This window comes from Truncatella angustata (assembly GCF_020726525.1).
Source record: "Truncatella angustata strain MPI-SDFR-AT-0073 chromosome Unknown BKA67scaffold_2, whole genome shotgun sequence".
Classification (NCBI taxonomy): domain Eukaryota; kingdom Fungi; phylum Ascomycota; class Sordariomycetes; order Amphisphaeriales; family Sporocadaceae; genus Truncatella; species Truncatella angustata.
This window is the reverse complement of record NW_025763382.1, coordinates 1,179,200-1,206,319: the sequence shown is the minus strand read 5'-3', so window position 1 is coordinate 1,206,319 and position 27,120 is coordinate 1,179,200. Positions and strand designations below refer to the sequence as shown.

General features: G+C 50.2%; 10 protein-coding genes and 2 non-coding genes across 12 annotated transcripts; 6 read left to right on the top strand and 6 right to left on the bottom strand.

Moving 5' to 3' along the window:
- Nucleotides 1-376: 376 nt before the first annotated feature.
- Nucleotides 377-1,662, top strand: BKA67DRAFT_513786 (NADP-dependent oxidoreductase domain-containing protein; the record flags this gene model as incomplete). The annotated part of the gene is made up of 6 exons (XM_046097604.1): nucleotides 377-535; nucleotides 607-685; nucleotides 746-886; nucleotides 943-1,056; nucleotides 1,110-1,304; nucleotides 1,367-1,662. The coding sequence occupies 6 exons, from the start codon at nucleotides 377-379 to the stop codon at nucleotides 1,660-1,662; spliced, it is 984 nt and encodes a 327-aa protein (XP_045960795.1).
- A 148-nt stretch (nucleotides 1,663-1,810) lies between these two features.
- Nucleotides 1,811-2,808, bottom strand: BKA67DRAFT_654891 (uncharacterized protein; the record flags this gene model as incomplete). Its single annotated transcript, XM_046106635.1, has 2 exons — nucleotides 1,811-2,553; nucleotides 2,625-2,808. The coding sequence occupies 2 exons, from the start codon at nucleotides 2,806-2,808 to the stop codon at nucleotides 1,811-1,813; spliced, it is 927 nt and encodes a 308-aa protein (XP_045960794.1).
- Nucleotides 2,809-3,040: 232 nt separating this feature from the next.
- BKA67DRAFT_552320 (uncharacterized protein) lies at nucleotides 3,041-3,776 on the bottom strand. The gene has a single exon (XM_046101835.1). It carries the CDS (start codon nucleotides 3,544-3,546, stop codon nucleotides 3,082-3,084), a length of 465 nt encoding a protein of 154 aa, XP_045960793.1. The 5' UTR covers nucleotides 3,547-3,776; the 3' UTR covers nucleotides 3,041-3,081.
- A 3,606-nt stretch (nucleotides 3,777-7,382) lies between these two features.
- Nucleotides 7,383-8,445, top strand: BKA67DRAFT_511831 (uncharacterized protein; the record flags this gene model as incomplete). Its single annotated transcript, XM_046097430.1, has 2 exons — nucleotides 7,383-7,479; nucleotides 7,580-8,445. 2 exons carry the CDS (start codon nucleotides 7,383-7,385, stop codon nucleotides 8,443-8,445), a joined length of 963 nt encoding a protein of 320 aa, XP_045960792.1.
- A 255-nt stretch (nucleotides 8,446-8,700) lies between these two features.
- BKA67DRAFT_159395 (P-loop containing nucleoside triphosphate hydrolase protein) lies at nucleotides 8,701-11,267 on the bottom strand. Its single transcript, XM_046095159.1, has 2 exons — nucleotides 8,885-11,267; nucleotides 8,701-8,821 (listed from the first exon to the last, which is right to left on the bottom strand). Exon 1 carries the CDS (start codon nucleotides 10,942-10,944, stop codon nucleotides 9,019-9,021), a length of 1,926 nt encoding a protein of 641 aa, XP_045960791.1. The 5' UTR covers nucleotides 10,945-11,267; the 3' UTR covers nucleotides 8,701-8,821; nucleotides 8,885-9,018.
- A 278-nt stretch (nucleotides 11,268-11,545) lies between these two features.
- On the bottom strand, nucleotides 11,546-11,654 carry BKA67DRAFT_t43. Its single transcript has one exon. It is a non-coding gene; the product is annotated as a tRNA-Ser (tRNA).
- A 637-nt stretch (nucleotides 11,655-12,291) lies between these two features.
- On the top strand, nucleotides 12,292-12,363 carry BKA67DRAFT_t69. Its single transcript has one exon. It is a non-coding gene; the product is annotated as a tRNA-Pro (tRNA).
- An 871-nt stretch (nucleotides 12,364-13,234) lies between these two features.
- BKA67DRAFT_552310 (uncharacterized protein) lies at nucleotides 13,235-14,302 on the top strand. The gene is made up of 2 exons (XM_046101834.1): nucleotides 13,235-13,942; nucleotides 14,001-14,302. Exons 1-2 carry the CDS (start codon nucleotides 13,336-13,338, stop codon nucleotides 14,015-14,017), a joined length of 624 nt encoding a protein of 207 aa, XP_045960790.1. The 5' UTR covers nucleotides 13,235-13,335; the 3' UTR covers nucleotides 14,018-14,302.
- A 50-nt stretch (nucleotides 14,303-14,352) lies between these two features.
- BKA67DRAFT_687986 (uncharacterized protein) lies at nucleotides 14,353-15,859 on the top strand (the record flags this gene model as incomplete). The annotated part of the gene is made up of 3 exons (XM_046109064.1): nucleotides 14,353-14,695; nucleotides 14,751-15,628; nucleotides 15,678-15,859. Exons 1-3 carry the CDS (start codon nucleotides 14,688-14,690, stop codon nucleotides 15,857-15,859), a joined length of 1,068 nt encoding a protein of 355 aa, XP_045960789.1. The 5' UTR covers nucleotides 14,353-14,687.
- A 2,173-nt stretch (nucleotides 15,860-18,032) lies between these two features.
- On the top strand, nucleotides 18,033-19,900 carry BKA67DRAFT_552305 (uncharacterized protein). The gene is made up of 4 exons (XM_046101833.1): nucleotides 18,033-18,350; nucleotides 18,408-18,685; nucleotides 18,900-18,968; nucleotides 19,029-19,900. The coding sequence occupies exons 2-4, from the start codon at nucleotides 18,428-18,430 to the stop codon at nucleotides 19,488-19,490; spliced, it is 789 nt and encodes a 262-aa protein (XP_045960788.1). The 5' UTR covers nucleotides 18,033-18,350; nucleotides 18,408-18,427; the 3' UTR covers nucleotides 19,491-19,900.
- An 866-nt stretch (nucleotides 19,901-20,766) lies between these two features.
- Nucleotides 20,767-21,433, bottom strand: BKA67DRAFT_531818 (uncharacterized protein; the record flags this gene model as incomplete). The annotated part of the gene is made up of 2 exons (XM_046099434.1): nucleotides 20,767-20,967; nucleotides 21,017-21,433. 2 exons carry the CDS (start codon nucleotides 21,431-21,433, stop codon nucleotides 20,767-20,769), a joined length of 618 nt encoding a protein of 205 aa, XP_045960787.1.
- A 1,320-nt stretch (nucleotides 21,434-22,753) lies between these two features.
- Nucleotides 22,754-25,246, bottom strand: BKA67DRAFT_552304 (uncharacterized protein). Its single transcript, XM_046101832.1, has one exon. The coding sequence runs from the start codon at nucleotides 24,805-24,807 to the stop codon at nucleotides 22,951-22,953; it is 1,857 nt and encodes a 618-aa protein (XP_045960786.1). The 5' UTR covers nucleotides 24,808-25,246; the 3' UTR covers nucleotides 22,754-22,950.
- Nucleotides 25,247-27,120: the final 1,874 nt, after the last annotated feature.

Here is a 27,120-nt window from a genome sequence, read left to right as displayed (position 1 = left end):
ACCGGCGTTAGATAAGAAACTTATACGTGTACGCACGATGCAATCACTTATGATGTGGATTAGTTTTAGCGAACTTGGCTCGTGCACTCAACCTCGATTGCTGGATCGAAGGAAAGTTGAGTGGACTGAGGCGCTATAGACACAAACTTATATGTTGATTGGTGGGGCAGTGGTATACACACTGACGTAAATGGTAAGCAGCTTGCATATAGCGTTGTTAGCTGGATGGAGATAACGGACAAGACATTTCGCATCGTACGCAGCTATTGATATATAGTTTTCTGCTCTGCTCTGAACAGTAAAATTAATAATCGTCATCAAAGGGATACTCAATCAGCAACTTCTAATTAGCTCCTAAGTACTTTGAAACGCAATCATGGTGAAGACACTGCAATTTCAGGACATCCAAGTTCCGTCTCCCGGATTCGGTGCTATGGGCCTCAGTTTCGGATTGGGAACCAACTTGAGCCTCGAGGAGGCCGAACCAGTACTTCTGAAGGCGATCGAGCTTGGATGCACCTTCTGGGACACAGCGGTAAGCTCAACCATCGCAACCTGTGGCCACTGTCATTCCAATGTCACCTACGCTGACACTCTGCGAAATAGGTTGTTTACCAAGCAGGTGTCAACGAGAAGCTTTTAGGCGAATTCATTCGCAAACACAACGTGCGTGACAAGGTGTTCAGTAAGTCTTGTCGCGGCTGTTTGATAGTGCTTGGCTATTTGGGACTAACTTGTTCAACAGTTGCTTCCAAGTGCGGATTCGATTGTTTCGGTGGTGGTGGCGTCACAAACTCTGCCTCGCATATCAAGCAGTACATTGAAGGCACTATTGAGCGACTTGGCTTTGCGCCAGACCTGTACTATCTGCACAGAATCGATCCCAGTACGTGTGAATCACATGCCTAAAAATTGCATTCGCTAAACTAATACGCCTCGAAGAAACCCCATTGGAAGAATCAATTCCAGCCCTTGATGAAATCCGCAAGGCTGGCAAGACCAAGTATATCGGTCTTTCCGAATGCTCTGCCGCTACATTACGCAAAGCCAGCTCCAGTAAGTCTCTCTTTTTCCACGCCGAATTTGATCTAAGCTAATGTTGGTTTTAGTCGCCAAGATTGACGCCGTTCAGGCAGAATACTCTGCGTTTGAGACTCTGCACGAAACAGACGGCTTGATCGACACTGCTAAGGAGTTGGGCGTAGCTTATGTTGCTTATAGCCCCCTGGGTCACGGCTGGCTCGTGGACGATTTCCCATACCAGTCACCCGACGACTTTGCGCCAGATGATTTCAGACGAACTGGTGAGTCAAGACGCCTGCAAACAGACTCGAATTGGAACGTTCCCGCTGACTCATGCCCACAGTCCCCAAGTTCCAAGGCGAGAACTTCTACAAGAACAAGGCCATTGTCGAAGAAATCAAGAAGTTGGCTTCTCGCAAGGGATGCTCCGTCTCGCAAATTGCACTTGCGTGGGTCGCTGCTCAGGGAATGATCGCCATCCCCGGTACGACTAAGGCGCACCGCTTGGAAAATAACTGGGGGTCAAGGGACGTCGAACTAACGAATGAAGAGAAGGAGGATATGAGGCGGATTATTGATGCTGCCAAGCCGCATGGTAACAGATATTCCGAAACTCACCAGGCGATGGTGGGCCATTAGATGGTCGTCATATAAATCGCGACATGGTAAAGTCGTTCCAATTGGACCGCCGTTTAATACAATTCGAGTTCCAAATTTGAATCCAGCTCAAGCAAAAACAATGGACTTCAATCAAACCATGGCTGCAAAGTTTCGTGATATCATGAGTTCATAAGCCGAGCTGTTTGTCGCCTCGTCTGGCTCTCCATTTGTTAGTTGACTCAAAGAGCTCCGTGCATCCCCAGACGAGCCAACCGTATTTCTCAAGAAATGACAAACTCGCCTCCCACCCACAGGGGTCGGATGAGTCTCCCCACACAATCAGAAATGGCGCATCGGAGCGGTCACCCCCAGCTTCCATGAGATCCAAACACAGTTCGTCCTCATCTAATAAGCCCGAATCAAAAGCCCGGATCGCTCGATCTCGCATGACAGGAAATGGAATCAAGTCGACCCAAGGGTGGTGTTGTACGGAAATTTGTGTACTAGACGGTCGTAGAGACTCCGGCCAGGATGCCTGATCCGGTAACGGCAACGGTCCTGATTGGCTGAATGGCGAAACGGCCTCATCTGCACAGAGACGGTGGGTAGGTATGCCGATGAGTGTGGCATTGCGGGCCAGGGCGTTAAGAACGTTGAGCTTGATCAAGTAGTTAAGCTGGGCGGGCCGAGGCGTACCGAGGGTATAATGCTCGTAAGCCTCTCTGGCTAACCTAAGCACCTCCTCCCGGTGCTGCGGCAATATCAGCATGTTGGGCCCTTCGCCCGTGTCCACTATAGATGCAGCTCCTGGTTTCTGGCCATTAATCGGCACTGCGTCCGCTTTATTAGGTTGAGAGCTGACAGCTATCCCCAGTTCCAGGAAAGCAGCTATCGTTCTTTTCTTTCGGACGACTACGTTCCTCCTCTGGCCTGTACGAGTATACCCATTCGTTAGCACAAAACTACATTAGTCCAATCAAAGTCAAAAATCGAACACTAACGATAGGCCCTTTGATTTAGTCGATTTTGCAATTTTCTTCTTTCGGAGGTGCTGGTGACGCCAGTCCAATCATCGCCCTTTTCTCGTACATAGCGCTGCTGGGGCATTACCCCCACCACGAGGGCTTCTGACGCCGCCGTTGTTGTCGTGGCAGGCGTGTTACCGCACGGCATCGCAGAAGTCATACTGAAATGAATCGTGAAAGTCAGCATAAAGGATCATGGTTCTGCAGCTTGCTTACTACTAGGACCGGGGTCTGCAGTATAAGAAGTTTTCCACTATCTCCGAACGGCAAGATAAGCGAGTCATTGTGCAACGTTAGGGGCTCCACCGAGCATAAGCAGGCTGCATTAGCGAAGCTGCGTGCGGAGGGAGCGAAGCCATATGTAGCCAATTGGCCGAGATAGAAAAATAAACGGCTGTTAAACCCTATACATATATCCTCTTGCAGCGCCTACTTATTGCCCTTCCATGACAGTCTGGTCACCTTCCGTCCAGACAATATTCATTTTCCAAGCGCTGATTTTCCACAAGCTGCCAACCTTGACTACATCGCACAGGTACATACCACCCGCGGTAAATTTAGACGATCCCGGCTCCAGACCTTTTCCAGGACGGACGTGCTGACTCAAAGCGGAGCATGTCACTTTGGCCGTAGTGGCGCTCTCGATGGAGACGCGGATGTTGGACAGGAAGTGTGTTGTGTCGAGCTTAGATACACGATCGAAAACGGCAGCTTTGATCTCCGCGACGCCTTTCGCAGAGAAGCCGAGCATCTCGACAGAAATGTCCTCTGTGATGGCCGAGAGGAGTAGTGCATCGTCGGCGTTGTCGAAAGCAAGGACTGCACGGTGAAGCGTGTCCGCAATGGCCTCGCGTTCGGTAAGGCTGCCGGCAAGCTCGGCAGGGAGTGCAAGAGCCATGGTGATAACTATTGACACAAACAAGAAACAATTCAGCACAATAATTTAATGATTTTAGACTAGTTGCTGCCGCCATATAAAGTATGATTTTCTTGGCTTTTGAGAAAGACTTGAGTAACAAGTATATATTTGCTGAAATATTAGCTTACCACAACTATACACAAGGACTTACTACGTTCCTATATCCGTCTATGCCGGAGATCATGGGGAGCTTTTCTAGCGGTCTGATGTGTGTTGTTATGGTGTTTCTCTACCGTAACGATGTGAGGACCGTCCGTTAACTCCTAAGTCCGTCCGTGCTGCATAACTGGGAACATGCCATGTCGACAATATCACAATACAAGGGTTATTGTTGTATCTCGCAAACGGGGAGCAATACCACTGCAGGCTATGGTCCATGGTGGCATAAAGTTGCAGAAAACACGATTTGGATACTCGAATTATGGCTCGAGGCATAGCTTATCATGAGTTGACGATCCTGGGATTCCATGGCGCAGACTTTCGTGAGTTGATCTCTCCACCTATAATTATCTTGCAACCACGACTCTAAGTCATCTGTAATCCGACACTAAAAGACTGGGCGAAGTTTATAGGAAGGCTTCACGTAGTTCGCTTCTTAACACCAGGTCGAAAGCAGTTGAACGAGTATGGCGTGTCATCTTTCTGTTCGCGAATCCTCTGCTTACCATCATAATAAGCCAAATTGCAGATAGCCTGCATTGGATATCGCTTTGCATATCGCACTAGTGGGGTTAATTCGGTGCTTCAAATACATATGCGGTTGAGTGCATTGCTCCACGATATAGAAGTTGTCATCTCTATATCGTGAGTCTGAGGGGCCCTCTATATCGTGAGTCTGAGGGGCCCTCAAGCAGTGCATGACTGCGGCACCCAAGGAACAAGGCATGTCTTTCGTACACCTTTATCGCGTTATCACATCTCCGATTGTAAATCGAGCCATAGGACGACATTGCATCCACTAGGCTGAAAGCTTGAAAACCACTAAGTATTGCCGACTCTGATGTTGAAGAATATAGTAGGGTAGACATGACATCACCCAACACGATATACGATGAGAACTCGGCGTACCATCAGCCAACGCCACAGAAGAAGTGCGAAACAACAACTAGCAATTCAAGTTTCGGTAGGGTAGTTTAAAATACATCTTCGCGTTCAGATGGAATGGCAAACCTCAACGACATTCAGTTTCGCTTCATGAACACGCTAATTGGAGGCTGGTCCTGGCATAGCTACAAACCCTTCGTAGATCCTCTATGTTATTTTGTTTCGTAAAGAAACTTTCCAACAAGTCCCTGTTGTACGCAAAGTACCGAGAAACTATGATAAGTTATGACATAAGAAAGGCACACTTTGATGACGTGCATGTGTCAAGGCAAATTTCGGGTTCTTACGACGCTGTTACCAGTTCAAACTTCGCTGGCAGTTACTGCCCGGAGTTGCACCCGAAACCAGTTATAGCAACAATGGAGACTGAAAGTGTATCGTTGGGGATCGTGCCAGCAAGTCACTTCAATGCTACCTCGACAAGACAATGCTCCGAGTTTACTCCTATCGCCGCGACAAGCTCGTCACCATCGTGATGTCAGATCAAACATCGGGGTAAGGCGGTTCGCAAGGTTGACCGCTTGTTGGACCCGACACCAGGTTCCGTAAAACTCGATGTTTCTTGGGAGGAATAAGACCATGGGCTGAACTGCCTCTTGCTAGGGCAACTTGTGGATGACACTATTTTCACTAAATGGGGCGAAGCAATCCTGACCGTATGTGCTGTTTCTTGGTCATTGATCACGATCGAAACGTTCAGGCGCTCAATTGAGAACCCAATCTGCCAATGAAACAAATATTCCGTAGACAAAGACGTAAATGCACGTCGGGAATCACATGATCCTGAAAGTCTATTATTTCATGCGAAAATAACCGCAACATTTGCCTGATGCCATCGAAATGAGCTCGGACTAGGCGAATCCTTCTCATTGGTAGATTCTCAATTCTTGCGCCTAAAGCGGAAGGATTCGAGAAGAATTCTACGCCTTGCTTGCATGGCCACGAAGGACGGGCCGGACTGGGCATTCGCCACTTGAAGATCCCATCACCTGATCATCTGGGGTTCCGATCTTCGCATCAATTCAAAGGGCCCTTATACCCGGTGTGTTGTCGAAACATTTGGAATTGTGGATGACTACTGCAGGTAGAACTAGAAACCGGGTGGTATGGTAACCTTCGTAAGAGACGAACCGGTGCGGGATGCCCCGGGAGGTTAATTGACGTCTGACAGGGCCCCGCTAAGCCTACATACCTAACCTATGTATGTAGTATCATTGCCTGCATGTGGGTATCGATTTCTCTGCGGTAGCCGGGCGTCATTCTGCACGTCTTATCGCTGTCAGATCGGGGCGGTGTCAGTTCACGATATGCGAGCGAGGAGAAAAAAAAGCGCAGCATCTTGTGGAGTGGCCGCTGAAGATACGATGGATGTCTGCAATATCGTGGCGTGGATTCCCAAAGTGCTTTTTTAGCGATGTCCAGCGCAAAGTAAGAAAACGGACGAACGCGCATCGAGTTGCCAAGACCGGCATCTAGAGCGCTAGAGCCTGTCCCGATCAGAAAAAACGAGTCTCGTGGCCGCTGCACCTCGGAGCTACGAAGGCCATATTGAGAATGCCCGACAAACTTTCCTTCTGGTCAGATGACGAAAAGATCGGGGAGACTCGACCACAAATGTTTTGCGTTTCGCTTCTTGCGCAGGGGGAACACGAAAGAGTTTCAAGGGATCTGCAGTGGCCAAGCTTTTCCTGCTCTAACTTCTCTTGGATCGTACGCACGGGACCTCAGCCCTGTCAGCCCCTCAGAAGCAAGACTGACCCTCCACAACCGGTAAGCGGCACCGCTATTGACAGCATGGCAGGTCATGGCAGGCATGGCAACCACAACAACATTCCCTAAGCCCTGTCTAGCACTTTGCCTTGGGGGCACTTGCTCCTCGTTGCTCAGTGCCCCCAGAAAGCCCCGGTATCTCGACTGCCTGTAGTCGGCGGTACTTGTAGTTGTGTGTAGACTTTCAATTGAGAACCATGGTGTAAAACGCTTCAGCCTAGCATTGCCTCGGCGGGGTTGCGGACATACCTGACATGATACTATTTGTAAACCACGGCGGACTGGACAAACAAACGTAAAGACCAATTGTGTGCTATCGCGCCTGTGCTGGAGAGGCAGCAGAGGAAGGTTTTGTGGCCGATCATTCTGTCCCGTATATTGCCATCTAACCTAGTGGTACTTTCTTAGGCATTCTCCAACGTTGACATATTTGGTTACCCAAGAAAACACAGCCCCTTAGCTTTCCCCGCAGAGTCTGAGATGGCGTTCCACTACAGCCCACGTCTGCACCGGACCCCTGCTTAGGTGCTCACGCTAAGCCGGAGAAGGAGCTCTCTCAACTCGGAATCCCCTTCATAAGCGTCAGAGATTCACATCAGACCACATCCTACCACAAGTTCTCGGAGCGCATACATATACCGCGTGTTCCCATCATCCTCCCATCTGGCAAGCTGCCTCATCACTTCTTGGCATCCTCCCATCAGCCAATTCCCACTCACGTCTCTTTCGGGAGTTGATAACCCGAGACGCAAACGACACAAACATATAGTAGAAGTAGCAAACTGGCTACCTTACCAGAGTCGTCGACTCTCGCCACCACCACCATCTCCAGGCCAAGCATGTCTACCACGGGGAACAGCTCGGCGCCGTTGCGCAAGGACAATGCCTCCGTTACCAACGGCGGTGATTCCACTGTGGTTGGCTTCCGTCCCCAGGCAGAGATGCGCATCGAGCAGCCCAAGCCTCAAGAATTGCAGCCCAAATATGCCTCCATCGTCGAGCACGACGCCAACCCAAAGGGTTGGTATGGTACGATGAGTACGTGGCCCCCGGCTCTCCATTTGTTTCCTCCTGGCATTTCCATGTCCTACAACATAATTGTTCCATGTCTTTGCACATAACTGACTCGGGCAAATAGTCAATGCTCTCGGCGCATGCATGGGAACCTTTGGTGCTGTTCCGTGCTGCATCTGCTGTCCAAACCCATTCAAGCAAGTACACCAGGGTAACGTGGGGTTGGTCACAAAATTCGGAAAGTTCTACAAGGCTGTGGACCCGGGTCTGGTTCAGATCAACCCTCTTTCAGAACGCCTGCTCCAGGTCGACGTCAAGATCCAGATCGTCGAGGTGCCGAAGCAGGTTTGCATGACCAAGGACAACGTAACCGTCCATCTTACGTCCGTCATCTACTACCACATCGTCTCACCGCACAAGGCCGCCTTCGGCATCGCCAATGTTCGTCAGGCCCTCATCGAGCGCACCCAGACGACGCTGCGCCACGTCGTCGGTGCCCGCATCCTCCAAGACGTGATTGAGCGTCGCGAGGAGATTGCCCAGAGCATCGGAGAGATTATCGAAGATGTTGCCGCCGGCTGGGGTGTCGCTGTCGAGTCTATGCTCATCAAGGACATCGTCTTCTCGCAAGACCTTCAAGAGTCTCTTTCCATGGCTGCCCAAAGCAAGCGTATCGGAGAGTCCAAGATCATTGCTGCCAAGGCCGAGGTTGAGAGTGCCAAGCTCATGCGCCAGGCTGCTGATATCCTGTCCTCTGCACCTGCCATGCAGATCCGCTACCTCGAGGCCATGCAGGCAATGGCCAAGTCTGCCAACAGCAAGGTCATCTTCCTTCCAGCCGCCAACCAGACTATGGGCCAAGGCAACCCGGGTTTCCAGCAGGCCTTTCAGCAAGAAATCGGGGAGAGCTCTAACTCGGCAGCCGACTTCGGCAGTACCGACCCGCAATTTCAGCGCGCGATGAACGCACACATCGTTGAGAACATTTGAGGTCTCTCTCTACCAGACCGCTACTGTACGACTAGAAATGACTTGATGTGGACTTGTTCACGATGAAGGGTCGCTTAGGTTCTGCTTTTTTGTGTTGTTTTCGGATACCCCGTATGGATACCCAACATCGTTCGCTTGACTTTTCTGTTTAGTAGTAGCCTTACAAAGGTTCAAGTTCTCTTGGTAATTCCCGATGGCGCCATGCCACATGAGTAATGGATTCTCTCTTTCTGTATCACTTGAAAACTTGCCACTGTGACAGAAAGTGTTTCACCAAACGTGCATTTCGCTTGAAGCCGCTCAATGTCCGGGTGAGGCAAACGTCTATTTGACCAAGGTGAACCAGGTGCTGCAGCCCAGGATACTGCAACGGTACCTCGACAAAAGTTAGGATGATAGATAACAGTAACAGATAGTCTAGATACGACGACGAACTTACGAGGTTGGTATTCAGCGTAGCTAAGCTCGTAATATAATTAAAGAGCAATATCCAGGCTACCACGGCAATGCAAAGTCCATTTCAAATTAAATTGGGGGGGTTTTTTTTTTCGCTTATCCCACGCGGGTATCTATTTATTCGAACCCCTCAAACTCGTCGTCGCCCTTGGTGGCCTTGGCGGCCTTCTCGGCGGCAAATTTTGCCTTATTCTGCTTCCTGATCTGAGCGAGCATATCCTCCAGGTCACGCTCCTTGACCTGCTCCTCCTCGGTCAGGGTGCTCTTCCTCTCGGCCTCCTTCTTCTTCTGTCTCTTCTCCCTCCTCTCGACGCGCGTGTCCTCCTTCTCGTTCTTGTCGCTCCAGGCCTCCGTGTTCCTCTTCCTCTTGGCCTTGAACGCCACCGCCTTCTCCTCCGTCGCGGGGTCGTTCGCCTTCTCTATCTCGTCGCGGCGCTGCTTCTCGCGGGCCTTGTCTTTGTACGCGAAGTTCTCCCAGTCCATCTCGATGCCAAAGGACTTGTCGCCGTCCCACTTCTTGGCCTCGGGCATCTTGGGCAGGCGGAGGAGACCCCATCCCTTGCCCAGGTCGGTCCAGTCGAGGTCCGCGACCCGGAAGATGGAGGATGCCGTGTGGTTGTTGTAGCTCCGTACCCACGACACGAAGGCGCGCTGCGCCTTGTCGTACAGTGCGCGGTCCTCTCTCACGAGGTCTCTGATCTTGTCTGAAGCCGCGCCCGCGTCAGGCTCGTTGAGCGTGATTCCGGGGTATGTCAAGGCCTCGATGGGCGTCTTCCGAATTTCGAGAAATGGGACGTAGTCCTCTTCTTTGCCTGGCTGGAGAAACAACACCGACAGACCTTTTCTTCCCGCTCTGCCGGCTCTGCCGCATCGGTGGAGGTACACCTTGGGGTCTGATGGCGGATCAATCTGGACAACCAAGTCCACCTGGGGCACATCCAGACCTCTGGCAGCGACATCTGTTGTCAAGAGGATGGTGTGCTCAGCGGAGTTGACAAACTTGGTAAAGTTCTTTTGCCGTACTTTTGATTGGTGCTTGCCATGGAGCGGTATGATTGCGTAACCCTGCGGTAAAAGCAAGGGGAGGACATGCTGGAAATAGTCCACCGCGGCACACGTAGAAAAGAAGATGATGGTCTTCTGTGGCCTCGGTTCCAGCTTTTCTAATATCTGGGCCAGTGCAGGCAGCTTCTGAGACGCCGGCGCCAGGAGATATCGCATGGACAGACTCGCTGGCGTCCTTCGCTCCTCTATAACTCCACCCGTTTTCAGACTCTTGACTTTGACCTGAATCTTGACTGGATTTCGCAGACCCACACGGATGATCTCGGACACGGCATCACTGACACTGGCACTGAAGAGTCCCGTTCGCCGTTGCTTGGGCAGGCGGCTTAGAATGTTCTGGAGATCCTGCTTGAAACCTAGATCAAGCAATCGGTCGGCTTCGTCCAGGACAAGCGCCTCGAAACTCGAATGGTTGCAGCTGACATGCGGCGAAGACAGCAACTCGACCAGCCGCCCCGGGGACGCGACGAGCACATTCGGGCAGTGCCGCAGGAAAAAGCTGAGGTCCTGCGCAGGGGTCGTGGTGCCGCCGACGAGGAGTTGTGGCAGTACGAAGGGCTCTTTCGTCGCAGGTCGCTTCTCGTCGCCGTCCAAATGAGGAAGCAGCTCGGCCGAGGTAGGGTGGAAGCGTACGAGATCGGTGAGGACTTTGAAGATCTGCGAGGCCAGCTCTCGCGTCGGCGAGACGATGATGGCTGCTACATGTCGCGGTTTCGTAGGTTCTTCCATCCGTAGCAATCGGGTGATGATGGGGATGAGGTAGCTGAGAGTCTTCCCGCTGCCTGTGACCGCCTCGACGACGACATCTTTGCTGGAACTGAAAAGCGGGAGCACGGCGGCTTGAACGGGCGTCATGCGATCGAAGCCAGAGCTCGAGAGGTAGTCAAGAATCCATTCTGCCAGGGGCGGGGTGAGCGCATCCCAAGCTCGGGTGTCCCTTTTCGCCTCCTTCTTCACGACCTTGGTTTCTGGTGCCATTGTGTGTGCCCGGTCCAACAGCAAAGACCGAATTGCACTTTAACGAGGTCTCGCGTCCGAAAAAGTTCAAAAAAGTTGACGATGGTTCTTGGAAATTTCTCGACGATAAGCCTTATCGAGAACGATGCCCCGCAAGCCAACATTAGCGCTCCGCGACTGTGGATTACACTGTACACAGGAGCGTAGCCGCGTACTGTAGGTACTCAGGTACTATACGGATTACCCATCTGCCAATACTCGGTCCAGTCCACACACACGGCTCGCAGCTGTCCGCCAGTCGCCAGCTAAGGTCAGACTAAGACGAAGGTATAGTTAAGAGGCAACAGGGGCCGGCTATAATTCGTGCGCTTTCACAAATCGACTTTATACAATTCGGCCAAGTGACTCATGCCCAATTCGCGTCCGCACCAACGCTGCTTCTTGTGATCGACTGTGCTCCTCCTTCAAATGCCCACCCGTCGATTATCCTTTCTGTTGTGCATGCCAAATAAAAACATGGTTGGCTCAGCCCAGTGAGTCTTGCGCCAAAGACAGCACCATCACGGACCGGAGCAACCAAAACAACAAACACTCTCGCCGGAAATGGCAAAAGATGTGCTACCGACACCTGTGTGATTCGAACACACGCTCCCGAGGGAACTGCCTGACCGATATCCTTGATGAGATCAGAAGATAGCAGGGCAGCGCGTTAACCACTCCGCCAAAGTGCCTTGGTGCTGGTTGATGCTGAGAAGCGGTTTATGGTAGGATATGACACATACGTGGGTCTTACGGGTTGTCGGTCAAGCAGATCATTCAATGATTCACTTGGAGTATATCTCTTTATTGCTCTGCCATCATGTTATTGCAACCACAAATTACACATGTGATCCTTGAACTCAGCCGAGAAATACCACTTCCATGAGTTTGTTTGTGAAGCAATCCCGGGCTGTATTTGGCAATTATCGTAATGACTTTGTTCAACAAGTGACAGCCAGACACTGTCAAGGTTTATGGTGTTCCTATACATCCACTAGAAGCGAATCCCATTGTTTCCAAGATGATACGCCGATAGAGCCATGGCCTCTGAGCATGGTCAAGATTCTCCCGAAGCCACATATACCATCCCTTTTTGGCCATCATCACGCTCCTCTGTATAGGAGATATCGGATGAAGTACATACGTACAGGTACGATGCCTATATCCACTCGAACTACCCCGTAGCTCATTCAAGCCCGACAAGGGTGATAGTTGGGTTGGAAACGACCGGCATGATCCCGCGATCTTGCATAACTGCTATCCTCCACCCCTGCGGCCTCCCAGATGTGTCATAGATATTAGTTTCAATAAAAAGCCAAATTTCAACAAGCCCGGATGGTCTAGCGGTATGATTCTCGCTTTGGGTGCGAGAGGTCCCCGGTTCAATCCCGGGTTCGGGCCCTACTATATTATCTTTTTTCTTTCTTTCAGTACTTTTTGTGATTTCCATCAGGATTATCATCATCTGATTAGCCTAAGGTTAGGCTCATCGACACTATCGGTGAAGGGTGAGGTCATACATGAGGCATGTCGCGTTGACTCGCATTGGTTTTGCTCAACGCAGAGATGCATATTTTCCTCTTCAAGATCTTTGTCTATAAATATGCCTAGGGGAAAGCTTGTGGGAGAGATAAGGTAATCTAATTAGATCAGTTAATGACGTCTAACCCAAGTTTATGCGAGTCCCACGGATTTCTGTGGTGATAGCTTGTACAGGTTATTGTATAACGTGAGAGTGTCCTGCAGCACAAGGAGCATAGTCCATCTCAGAGGTTTCAGGGGAGCAAGGCTTGCTTGTTACAGTCATAGTGCTATACATCCGTGATGAAGTGTATATATGATACATATGAAGCTGGAGGTGGGCTAGACATAATCAGTAGAATCAGCTTGAAGGCCTAAGACTAAATGGTCGCATGCGTTCATGCCAAATAAATTTTGCGAATGACAACCTCAGGAGATAGCGATGCGTGAGTTATTGCAGCTCTCGTATTCAATAATGTTAGGACATCTCTGTACGCCGCCAAGTAAAGTGACTATAGTGGCACGTAACAGAGGGGTGCAAGGCCCTTTTCCTAGAGAGTGATATCAAGATATGAAAAGCATAATTGTTGCTGTTTATGAATATGGTGATCCAATTTGTAATCACGTTATCTCAACAAGGTGACAGGGTTGTTCAGGGCAGTATGCTAATCATATGACCAAAGTGCCCATGAACGACTGGTATTGGAATTGTGAATCGATCATTTTACTGAACGACTACATCATACATACGCCTGGCTGTTTAGTACAAATCAAACTCAACTAATAATAGCTAGATAGATGGTCTTTTTTCCTTCTATCAAACACAAAAGACAACCACATAAATAGCTAAACATGCAAACTTCTTCGAGCAGAGTTCCTACAAGCGCAATGGCTGGAATGATGATACATATTCCAGAACTCCTCGAAATAATTCTGCTCCGAGTGGACATGCGGACACTCCTTGTCTCTGCTTTGCGTGTCTCCATGACATGGCACACTATGATCACGGAATCCCACAGGATCCAAAGACAACTCTTCTTCCGAGCCGATCCCACTTCGAAGCCACAACACAACACACTACTACAAAGACACTTCCCCTTCGTCTTCGAACACGCTGAACACCCCAACGACGGAGTGGTATTTATTGTGCTGAGCGAGGCCCTCATGATCCCAGGCGACGATGTCCCATTTCCAGATATGCATTGGCTCACGGAGAACGAAGAGATAGAGTCGGAAGATTTCGAAGATAATGATAGTGACGAGGAGATCGTTCAGTTGGCAGAGGTGCGCAGTGTATTTCTTGTTTTGTTTTTAGAGCAGATGGACTTCTTCCGAATCGTCGTGCACACAGATGTATGTGCCCACGACATCTCGTCATTAGATCAGCGGCAGAGTTTCTTGTTCGACATATTGGGAGCTGCGCATGATGGGCATGTCCCCGACAGCAACATTGCGAATCCTTGCGCAGTGAAATTAGTGACATTGCAGCAGCAGCTACCCAGATGAGCAAGATATACATAGAATGCCAATGTAGCCAGGCTCTCATCGATGCCCATGTATAATGTGTGGTACCATCACGGAAGTGTTGACAACGATAGCGCAATATCTGGCTGCTCAGGAACAATGGAAAAATATCCCTAGTATGGCATCACGGAGGTCAACTATCAATGATTTTCTTAATGTGCTGGATGCCTTGTGTGTCGGGTCTAAATATTCTTTGACGGGGGTTCGATGCCGTGCGCGTACGCCTCTACGAGCGAAAGTATACAACAACACATAGCTCGCGGACCTTTTTCTATTCGTGATTCGGTTCTTTTTCTTTTCAAAACGTCATGGTAGGATGGCCAACCTTGGCTATAACTTGCGACTACCAAGCTACTTATCCGAATATGATTATATAACCACGGGTCCACGGATGCCTTCCCCTCTTTACAGCTTTTTCTAATACAGCACATCACCTTTTATGTTTCTTCGTGTCGAGTCCTCATACGTATTTTATATGTTTCATTTTTAGCTAAGAAATAAGAAGCATTTGGCAAAGAATTTAGTTTATAGGTCGGGCACTATTACAGCACCCTGCGAGGGTTAACCTTTAGCCATACAGTACTAGCTCCAGCAGCGCCAAACTGCCCCTCCAACGCTCCCAAATAGCACCAGTTCCGCCTGAGCTCAACTTGTAGCACAGCTTGTCGTCATCTTTCACCATGCCTCTGTAAGTTATGCCTAATACTTTTCTGCAGAAGTTGGTGCTAACGAGATTGTGTTAGCCATCTTCTCGGCAAGAAATCATGGAACGTCTACAACAGCGACAACATCGAGCGCGTGCGCCGCGACGAGGCCGTAGCCCGCGAGCGCGAGCACGCCGAGGAGCAACGTCTTCAAGAGATCGACGCCGACCGACGTCTCGCAATCCTGAGAGGCGAGGTCCCTCCACCTCTGCCGTCGACCGACGAGCCCTCAGACCGGCCCAACGCGAAGGAGGATGGCAGCTACAGGCAGCCTGACAGAGATAGAGATGCGCCAGGCAGGGAGCGCAAGAAGCGCAAGCGCCAGGGCGAGGACGACACGGATTTCGAGATGCGTCTCGCGCAGGAGCGGGCGTCTGGGCCCTCTGCTTACTCCCGCGGCGATGAGGGTGGTGCAACGGCGCTGATACCACACAAGAGCAGCGATGCGCCCTTGACGGATGTTAGCGGGCATATCGATCTTTTTGGTGGTTCTTCTTCTTCCACCTCTGTGCGCGACACGCGAAAGAATGCCGAGGCGGAGGCCGAGAAGGCGCGCAAGAAGCGCGAGTATGAGGATCAGTACACGATGCGTTTCTCGAACGCTGCAGGGTTGAAGGCGCCGGCTTCGGGACCGTGGTATGCTCCTGCTGCAGGCGTTAAGCGACAACAAGAGGGCGAAGACGAGGGCAAGGACGCCTTTGGGAGGCCAGATCCAGGAAGGAAAGACCGTGATGTGGCGCGGATTGTGTCCAGCGATCCTTTGGCCATGATGAGGAGGGGTGCTGCGAAAGTGAGAGAGGTAGAAAAAGAAAGGAAGACAGCGAACGAGGAGCGAGAGAGGGAGACGAGAAGACTGCACAGAGAAGAGCGAAGACGAGAAAAGAAAAGGCGACGTCGGGATGAGCGGGACAATGAAAGTGATGGCTTAGAGGGGTTCAGTCTCGATACTGACCGCAGCCAGGACAGAAGGAATAATCGTGACCGAGGAGACGAATACGAAGAAAGACGGAGACATAGGCATCATCATAGACACCGGAGTCCGCACAGAAGCGCGCGAAGCACCGATCGACGGCATGGGCGAGACGGCTGACTGGCTTCATAGTTGGGGCTTTACTAACACAGGTGCGGTGAACAAGCGCACCATATAGGTTCCGAGTAAGCAGTATGACACCGTGATTCCTATCAGCAATTACTCAAGGGACTAGCTTGAAGAACTGATAACCATGCTTCCGAGACTATTATACGCAGTAATGACAGCACATTCGTGTATTAACAAATATTTATGTTAAACTAATAGCAAAAACCACAGCAGCCGTTGCAGTGATAGTATTGGATTTCTTCCTGTCCGTACATATAAACTTCTAATCCAAACAAGAGCCCGGCCACGATCATATTATTACTGTATCACAGCTTTTGTGAAAGTTTGCTAGCCTTGAAAGACCTGAGAATGCAGCATTAGTATGTTGAGAGTGACGGGTGTTCAGTTCGTGCTAACATAAATGCTCAAACACTGCCAATGGAAACAAATTGATGTTTGATATTGATTTGAAATAGGCGGAAGTCGAATTTATCAAATCTAGAATTGTGTATGGCGACGTGGCTCCGGACGAGGTGGGTCAGGCTCCGGTCCTGGTGGTGGTCTCGGTTTCTCATGATTGATCAAGTCAAAGGAGTCTGATGATTTGGAGAACTCAGGCATGGTGCACGTAGCCGTTTGTATGGCGTATTATAATGTGCTACTCTAGTGGGCCTGATAGATTTCGGTATAAGGATCGACTAGCAGGCGGGAGCCACTGCAACGAAGATGAGATGATGAGAACTAGTTGGCATGTTTGTGGGAACGACTGTTAGCATCGCAAGGTATTTATCTAATTGTAAGCACTGACAATTTCCACCTCGTTTGAGAAATGAAGCAGCTTGAGCTTAAAATCGGAAAAGCAGATCAGATAATGAAGCCATTTTCCGTTTCTGGTTGCATGCGTTTCAAACCTGGAGACCGAGTTCGGGTTGGAGGGTCATATATTTATCGAACCATATTGGTACCGGTGTGCCTTGAAACCTTTCGATGGGTTTGATCCTCGATAGATAGGATATTGACAGCCTTTTGGGCATAATTATGATTTCTCGATTGATTCACCATGACCATTGAAGCCGGCTCTTGGAGACTGCCATTATGCTGTGAGCCTTCATGTCACAACGCACGGGCTTCTGTGAACATGACAGACGAGTGGTAGTCGCAGACAGGAAATGTGATAAGGGCCGTGCTTTACGAGACTGCTAAATTAAGATGAAGACGCCCGAATGCGCCGACTAGGAAACCTCTATAGACGACACCCATTGACGTTGACAGCCACGTTTTCGGGAGGCTCCCGTGTGGTTCCTGCAGTTCGCATGCCCGGGAAATGTGGAACTTAAAAACAGTGGTCAGTAGGCGGTTGTTATGACGGTTGATGACACGCATCAATGTCAAACATTGACAGCGTGCGCCTTGACTCTCTTGAGCTCTTATCGAATAGGCATTGCAGTCTTTTGTTTCAATGCGGCTTGCGAACCAGGTTTTGATCCTTGCCACAAGCCGGAAGATCAGCCAAGATCTTGGCTACCACAGCAAATGCCAGGGCCTTGAGGCGGTTGACATTGCTTCAAGCAGCAGCGCCGCTAGGGGACGCCGAAAACCAGCCTCAAAGTCCCTAGATATCCAGTGAACTCAATAATACATCCCCCAAATCTGGAACACGAGTCTTTCGAAGCGACATGAAAACCGGGGAGGGAAGGGAGCCCGTTTGATGGTTATTGAAGCAAACATGCATGACTACGCAGGGCCGTTTGAACTGGACAGGACCTTGACGCGTCGCACACAGAAACTCCGTGTCATGCTCGAAGCCCAAACAACTCTTTGGGATGGTTCGCCGGTCAAAATTATCATGTGCAAACGTTTCAAATACAGAAGTTAATATTGAACACGAACTCTGAACGCGTTCTGAGCCTTTTGGTGTGTGGCTGACAAGGGTCCATTCTTGTCCAAGCGCACATGACATTCCCTGGCATCTCCTACATTGTGCGATGGCGTGCATGCTTCTCTGCACATGGAACTTTTCTCGAACATTCGGGGCCTGAAATGACGCAGTGCGGTATGCGGGCTGTTGCAGAATACTTCGTTCGACGGTCCTCCTGTCACTTCGCATCCTTTCAAGCGTACCTCGGTCCTATATTATGGGACCACGGTCAGCCGGACCAATCCCTGAAAATGCATACTGCGAAACATGCTCTAGGCCCCAGTCACCTAACCTCCTCCGTATAGCTGCAGGCTTGGTTGCCGAATGTGGGCGGGAGTGTGAGCCTTGATAGGACAGGAATGACAGGTTAAACTAATCGCTGTGGTCCGGTCCTTATACCCCGCAAAGACTACCCCGAACACATGGCATCTAGTCCTTGTGATGACCAAGGGAGATGCCGACCGGAAAAGCATACAGGATTATCCTGCACCGGCCGCATCACAATTCCGATCTTGCGAGATTTACATTGGTCTTCTTCAGCTTTAACTTACAACCAATAATCAAGACATATACTGTTGCACTGCATCCTCCATAGAAACGGACGTCACAGCAGAGCACAGCACAGCACATTTCACTGAAACATGTAAGTCATCCACGCTCTACGGCTTGGCACACGGGCAAATTAATCACGGTCTGGTAGATTAACCAATCCAAAACAAAATGTCTCCCTTGAAGCCTCACTGGAAGCAGCCGTCTCATGCGGCCATTCAGGAGGTGATCATCAATGAGCATGAGTTCACTTCCAAGAGCCTGTCCAGGGTCACGCTGCCGCCCTTCGGTCTATACGCCAAGATGGAGTTCCCTCCGTGCACCCCGGCCGACGAGCCGACATATGCCACAGTTCAGATGGGAAAGGACAAGCATCTGAACCTCAACAGCGATTTGTTGTACATCAACCATTCTTGCGAACCCTCATTGGTCAGTCTTTGCAGATGCTCTCTGCACCCAGTACAGTTCAGCCTGCTTGGCTGACTAACAAGTGGAAACATGATGTGAATGCACGCATAATTCACATGACAGCAAGTTGGTTTTGGCATGTCTTGCTCGCTGTGACATCCAAAAAGCATAGCCAAACTGTACTCGGACATTGAGCGGAGACCGAAAATAACAGGAGGACTAATGTTATTGTCAGATCTTCGATACTGGAAACCTCAATATCTTAGCAGGACCTAATGGGGTTCAGGCTGGCGAGGAGTTGACAGTCTGTTGTTCCCCGAGGAGAATTCTCTGCACTTGGTTCCAACTGCTTACCTCTGCTTAGTTCTTCTACCCCTCCACCGAATGGGATATGGCGCAATCCTTTGACTGCCTCTGCGGTAAGCCCACGTGCCGCGGAAGAATCTCCGGCGCCAAGGACATGACCTCAGAGCAGCTGAAAGGCCTCTGGATCAACGGACATATTCGCGAGCTTTTGGAAGAGAAACCCGCCGCGAACGGAAAGTTGTCTGAGAACGGCAATGGCACCGTCAGTAACGGACAGGGTACTACCGAGGACCCAACAGCGCTGGCTTTGAAGGATGCAGTAAAACATGCCGAAAAGGTCGTCGAGTCCGCTAGATTGGCTTTACAATCGTATCTCGAGCTGACACAATCTGGTCACGCTCATCCTCAAGGCCTCTCTGCTGGTAGCCGCGAGCTTGGCGGGTCCCAAACTAGACGTGGCCCGACGTCCAGGGAACTGAGCGGCGAGATGGGCGGCGACACCGCTACAGTGACTGTCTAGAGTCAGATGGTGATATCCCGGGCGTTGATTGTATTCATGCCTGGTCTCACCATCTGACCGACTGTTCTTTTGTCAAGTTCTTTGTCAATTTTCTTTTTTTTCAACACGACAAGTAAAGTGCCAACTTTCAACAATTTGGTGCTGATTCAAAATGGACTTATATTCACTCATTCCATACATTCAGTCGTGACGTGCAAACTTTCCCACCGCGTCGGCGGCGTACTTATGCCTGTGTGAGACTTGCTCTGGACTGTTCCATGCTGGTCCCACAGCGTTTTCGTGAGTCAGGAGCGCAAAAACCTGTCATTTTTGACCAATCCTGACTGGCGAAACTTGCCAAGCTTTGTGACATATCCCAAGAGACGAGGGCGATGCCATATGCGATTGGTATTGCACCAGGGACTCCCCAGCTTCGAGAATTCGTGTTTTGGGGGGGGGGGGGGGGGGGGGGGATCACTCCGAGCTTTAGTGGACTGACGGTTGCGGCTAACAAAAAACGCCCTCATGTTGCTTAGCTACGATATTTATATGACCAGAAGAGGACATGTCCCGAACAGCCGAAGAATCCCGCTTTGACGCCTTTTGCCTGGGAACGTTTGGAAACCATCGTGTTTGTTCGGTCGTAGTCAGACAGCACTGTGGTCGACATCCATGAAGCCCCCCATCATCTGCTTGGAATAATGCGACAACATCTTTTTTGAGCGATTACTGTCCGATTTGATATAAATCGGAACGAACATCGGTTCGATGTGACCATCCAACTCCTTGAGCCGCGCCAATGTACCTTCGTCATTGGGCACTGCACTCGGCAGATTGTGTGTTGCACGCTGTATATCTTCAAGCGAAGCAGGCTGCTGATGCTTGGCTGTTATCTGCTATGATCTGGTGCGGCTTGTTCTTATTGGCTAGATTTGCATGTATATAGCGAATTTCAACCAAAGACTCGGCAGAGCCAGAACGCCGGTGATCCAGAGTGATGTACCAAATAATACAGTTTGTATCCGGTACGTGGGCTATGGCCTTTGACATGACTTTGCGTTTACAGCTGAATGCGAATCATGTTCTCTGTAATACATAATTCATCATAGCTACGGAACACGAGCGTTTATATTACGGTTGACCACCAAACGGCGGGTCAATTCCTTTGGCCCTCTTTCGCTTGTGCTCGAATCGCTTGACGTATGCTTCCATCATCCAGTGTCGATTATTCAACAGAAGCCAAATGACGAATACGAGCACCGAGGCAGGGAGTGTGATTGCCCAGTATATCCAGTGATTACTCTGGAGCACGGTGTCTTCCAATGACGGGACTGCGAAAAGAGCTGCAAAAAAAGGTGGCTGGGAGGAAAGCCATAGTCATCACGGCTATTGTCTTTATAGCTGAACTGTCCCGCTTCGCTGCTTCTGCAAGGTCCTGACTGGCATGTGCCAACTCGATGCTGATTTTGGCATCTTTGTGTGTCAATAACGTTATTAGCTACTTCGTGTCAAGAGCCACTTGTTGCGATATTATACCATCAACTTACTACACTAGAAAGCCTCTCCACTCTCACTGCCATGTAGTCCATGTATTCATTATAGGTCTGGATACGACATCTCATGGGGGGAACTGCTTCCATCAATCGTCGCGAGGACTCTGCTCTTCGAGCCTGGATATCTGTGTCAGGATGACGAGATTCCTCTGTGTTCATGGTTTCGTCCATGTGGTCCAACATTCGGACCCCACTCCGAAGAGTCTTCCTCCTCGCCGCGATATTGATCAGAACTTGTCCACTGGTCTGTAACCACCGTGTGAGATGGCCGATTTCATGTCCAGTACGCACCGGCTTTCCGTTATACTCAAATCCAGTGGCTTTCTCAATCTCGCGGATTTGTGCGAGATCGTCTGTGGTGTCGAATCGATCAAGGTGATCACAAAGCACAAGAGCCAGGGTATACCCCATGAACTCTGGCGCATAGAGGTATGATGCATTCTTTATGAGCGCCTCCCGCAGGCTGAGTCAATCTAGGAGCCTGTCTGTGTCTAATCTCTCGAGGAAGGCAAGGGCAATTTGCCGTGAGAGAACTCGCATGATGTTGATGACCCGCGTAGCCCCAGTCCGGTAGTTGAATGTCCAGACCAAGACGAAAAATGCGCTTCCAAAATAAAAGGTATTAGTTTGATTTAAGCCACGGAAGGATGGTACCCATCGTATTTGTGCCTGAGCAGCCAAAGAATGCCATCAGCAAACCCCATACATTCTAGCCGCCATGAGGCTTCGAAGACGTAACGATCGATTATCATGCTTCCCTGCTCGTCGGTATCTATAGTTATCATTTTGAGCCCCGGCTCTTAAAACCAGGAAAAATCTAACGGATGTTCTTGTCGACAGAGAAGCGTCGTGATACCGGGTTTGTATTTCGACTCCCCATCAAAGCCAAACAACTCTAAAGGATGAGATGTAGATCTGAGGGTGCTGAACATGCTGTCTCCCACTAAATCCCATGACAACTGCCTAAACTCGTCCATTTCGGCAAAGCAGAGACGAAGCTATCGTTTTGACATACCTAAGCACATTGCGTAATCGAAGCCTGCAGAGTTTCTATCGAGAACGAATACGCATGTTATGGCCGCCGGTGAAGCTGAGCTGCGCGTCTGTGCGGCAGAGTGCTTCCTTTCATTGGCCTCCTGTAAGAAGCCTTGGTCAGAAGATTAGTTACATGTCGGTGAACAGCCGTCCATGGTAATTACAATCTGCTCATAAATGTCAAGAGTCGAGGATGGGCTAAAGTAAATGCAGTTTGATCGCAGGTCATATGTTAGCGGTACATTTTTGGTCTAATTACACTCACGATTTCTGTTTTGCGGTTACTAACACTCTATGATTCGAACCGTGTACACGCAGCGACAAGGTCATCATGTTGGGGGCAGACTCTGCATGAACTTCTAGAGGGTTTGGAATGTACGCATACAGATATTCCCCTAAAGCTTCTGATCACATTTCTCTGTATCGCTGCATCACTCTACCAGATCTCTTGATTGTGTCCTACTACATAAGTTATGGTTCTGCCTAGATACATCGTACAAAATCTGACCCTCCTATTTAAGAGCTTGCACGCGGAAAGGGAGAAATAACTGTAGACGTCCGGGTGGCTAAAACAAGGCTCTACACCGATCTCCAGAACCGCACCTGCAGCCTGCCATACCTGTATTTGGTATGTTGCTAATGACTTTGTTGTCTTCTGAGTAATAGTGCAAAGGAACACGCACTCCGAGGTCTTCTCGGCCATGTAAAGACATTTTGAACGAATCGAAATATTTTCTTGGTCTATTCAACAAACAAAAAATTCAAAACACTCCGAAACTCCGCGCCATCCAGACCGACAAGGACCATTAGTAACAGTTTCACTTTGGTACATCCAATGAGGGCATAGCCTTGCCTTCTCTCTATGATCACCCTATTTCCTACATCATGTACAACTATTCAGTCCATCGGCTCCAGCCACTGCGCTTGCTCTCCTTATCGCTGCCTGCGCCGCCAGCGTATTTCTTCTCTTCCTCTTCCCACTTCAGACGCTCGACCCGGGATCGGGCTAGGAAAGCACGGGCGAACTTCCACGCCTCCGTATCTGCCAGATTCCAGGCCTCGATCGCGTCACGAAGGCTTATCTCAGTCTTTTCCTCGCTCTTGCCAATGGCCCTTGCCTTGTTCATCAAATCCGGTTCCTGTCTAAGATCCTCCGGTGTGGGTTCGGGTCCATCGGCAGGATCATGGACAGGCTTCGGCCGCCGCTCGGGACCGGGAACAGGCGTCTCAGACTGGCCATTGCCGGTAGAATTAACAGGTAGAGCGAAGCCGAACCACCAATCCAGATCGTGGGGGAGCGTATCGCGTTCAGCAGTCAGCCATAGGGAGTGTGATGTTGCGAACTCGCCGGCCACAGCTTCCTTGAAGGTAATTACCCGGGCACTGCCAGACACACCCGTACCGGAGTGCTCCTTCGTAAGTTCGGCCAGCCACAGGTCTCGCTCCATCTTTCGACGAACCCAAGGAATGTCGATATCGGATTTCAGGGTGTTGAGAGCCGCGATGGTGTAGGGGTGTGGCACGGTACCGATGGTGTACAGGCCCGTGGTGTTTCGGTAGCGAGCGGGGGTCGCGATCTTCATGGGATGCGATGATACACAAGGAGTGCATTTGGGGATGTTGGGTGGGCACGAGGCGGGTATTGGCGAATCGGGGCACGAAGTTAGCCAAGTCGCAAGATCCAAAGCGGGCTCGACCATGGAAGTGGTATGTTGAGGCAATGGCTTGAGAACGGCTATACCCTTGGGAAATGCGTCCTGCCAGGCCACATGAAGATGCGCGTTGATGAGGTAGTTCAAGCTCTGGAGGCCGGTTGGGACGTTCGCCACAAGCTGGTCTGCTACCTTGATGTAGTGCTTTTCGACGACTTTAGAATTGTAGAAAGCCAAGCCGTCATGCTTGGGGTCGACGTCGAAGGTATCTGCAGGCACAGCTGTGATGATGTCCTTTGCATCCTTGATCTGAGGATGTCGCAGGGCGGTCGTCACAGCGGCTGTGATGTCAGCTTTGGGGCCGGCGAACAGGCCGTCGTCGAAGCCCTCAAATCTTGATAGCTTGGGGTATTCGCCTCTTCGCAGGAAGGACAGCAATGGATCAGCTCGCGGGGCCATGGGGAACAGGAGGTGATGCGCAAGCAGGCCGCCTCCCATGTTCTCCCAAGCCAACCAGCGCATCATGTCCGTCTTGAAAGTCGGCTCGAAGTTCATTCGCTGCACCTCGTCATACAAGGGATTGTTCATTGCCTCGGCGGCACTCAGAATGATAGGCTTGAAGCCTTGTGCCCACCACGCACGTCGCCATGTGAGCAGCAAATCACTTTCCGCCTCTTTGGTTGAAGCCTCCTTCAGCAGAGTTGGGTCGTAGTAGCAGTAGATTGGTGGCCTTGGCTTGATCGGCGGCAGTAGTGATCGATTCTCGTCGAGAGTTACCGAGGACGAGAACGGTGCTCGCCAGTTCCAATTCGAGTACCAGGAGCTTCCACCGTAAGTAGAATTCTTCTGTTCGTCGGGCTTGTGGGCTGCGGGCCGGAATGGGTTCAGGATGCTCGATGAGAAGGGGTTATGCACCTTGGGCACAGGTATTTTGTGTTCGGCGAGGGTCTTGGACAGGCTGGGGCCCTGTGGTATCGAGCCCGGTAGTGTGACGAAGAGAGTGAAGAGGGCAAACAAGCCCAAACCAACGAGCAGGAAGGAAATGCGACGCGACCCTAGTCGCACAGGCCGGCCAAATAGTGTATGTTGTTTCGGCATGTTGTACCAGGGTGACAGTGTCCGACTGTCGTCAGCTTCAAATTGAATAAAGATGAACGAGCGGACGGAATGGACAAGTAATGGGTGGTAATCTGGGTTATCACGACGATTCAAAGCACCCTCCAAAGCCCGCCATCTACACGGAACGATAACGATGCTAATTGGGGCGACCGGGCTGGTGTAGGACGTGAGATCACCTACTGAATCTCGTCCTCCCGGAAAGTCTGACAAAAGTTTCGTGAATCAAATAAAGTGAAGTACGTCGGACAAGCGAGCGACGCGCAACCTCTTCTCACAACGTACGGATCAGTAGCGCTGCTGCGACAAATGCAGCCTCCTGCAAGTTAACGTTAGGCTCCGGTCATTAACTACCTTAGCGGTAGCGGGGCAGGACGCAGGGCGCATGGCGCAGGGGCCAACTGGCCTGACCATAATATGTGTCTTACAGTAATGACCTTCCATTCAGGGGCTTGCAGCAAACGGCGCAATTGCGATAGGGGTCCTTCCGAAAACGAATAGGGCACTTCCCGGGACCAACATCTTCCCACCGCACGACACGACCTCAGACCAGTGTGGCGGGGCCGGTCGTACAGTACACCCATTGGTTACTTCCTAGTCTTGGTGCCGTCAAGCGTTTGGCTGGCTGCGATACTGACCATGAGAACTCCAACGTGCTCACTTTCTCGGGGAGACGGCTTCGGCGAGGTTGTCACATTGCTGAGAACATGATTAGCCGCATGCATTAGTAGCAGAACATTTCACCATCAGACACGATGAATGCTACTAGAGCAGCTACCAGAAACGCACTATCGCGGCTTTTCCAATGTATGATATGCTTCACACTTGGCTCGAACATGCATGGGAGCTTTTGGGTTTCCAGATAAATGCTCGTACGGCCTTTAAAATATCCTACTTCTCCGACTGTGCTTTTATTGGTGGTATATGAACACCATGGGTATCCTCCTTGTTCTCCCTCGCGTGCTTGCTCGAACGATTCGTCTGGGGAAAATATAAATTTAGTTGCACAGCGTGATCCGATTTTGCTGGCTGCGGTACATGTGCTAAGTTCGATGTCTAATAGTTCGTAACAGGAATGCTACAGAAACTCGCGCCATGTGATTCTTCTCCGTGCTCTCAGTCCCGGTCACGACCATACGTCAAATCCCGTTGACACGCTTGTGCCATACAATACGAATACTTAATGGAAATACTCATAGGCTGTGAAAGTGATAAATACCCAAACGTACTCAGCACCATGGTGGAGCTTGCTTCGGTGTCCTTATACATGCCTTGGAAGCTTCGCACATTCAGAATTTATCTTTCTTCTTCCTTCTCCATGATTTTGACGACACATAATCAAATTTGCCCTCAGGCCTTCCTTCATTCATTTAGAGTATCCTGAATCATTCTTTATTCAAGCCTTCCGCTCACTTGCAACCCTTACCTTCTGTCTTGTATGCCTTGTTCATTTTAAGCACATCCCATCGAGCTCGGTTCGGTGGGTCGATATTGTGGTGGCCCCTGTGGAGTGGCGTTCCTAGCTCATTGTTATTCTCAACTCTAGTGAGCTTCAACTTGCAGGAGTTTCGAACTACGTGATCGGCATGAACATAGCGCCGGAACGTCTAAACATCTTCAGCCACCAGCCTCGAAGCCCTCCGCCAATATCTGCTTACAGGTTCGCCCTCGGCCTCGGGCTCCGTGACCCGTTATGGCTTGGTGTTCGACAATCGACATTGTGATTACACAGCCTATTTGTTATAGTAGTTCTATGTAGTCAAAATCTGCCTGCTACACTGAATTCGTCTCCTTAGGCAAATTGGCTGCCTCATTCTTTCGTCTGTCACTCAAGATGGGATCGATTTTGTTGTAACGCTCGTGGTCGACAGGCTTATTCCTTTTCAAGATGGGTTTGGTCAACACATTTGGATGATTTGGCTTCAAGGTAATACTGCGGCATTCATGAGGGACCCAAAGCTGTCAACATGGCGTAGGTTGATACGTCATTGGGTTTCGGTCATTTTCTCAAGTTGGAAAACAAGAACACACAATGAATCACAAGCTATGAGACCAGTGGTGAGGCACTGTATTTATCTGGCCATGGTGTTTTCTTTGACATGTATACAATGCAAATTGGCGATGCGGTTCTTGGGTTCGATTTAACGGATACGAAACACTATATATGTTAGGGGTCCGGTCTGGCGATCCGGTCGACGAACCGGGCCGGACTCTCCTTACTCTTCCGGACGTTTGTATTGCCTGGCCCGAGGGTTTTAATTTTTTTTTTTTTTTAACGGTGATCTCGGTGTCCGT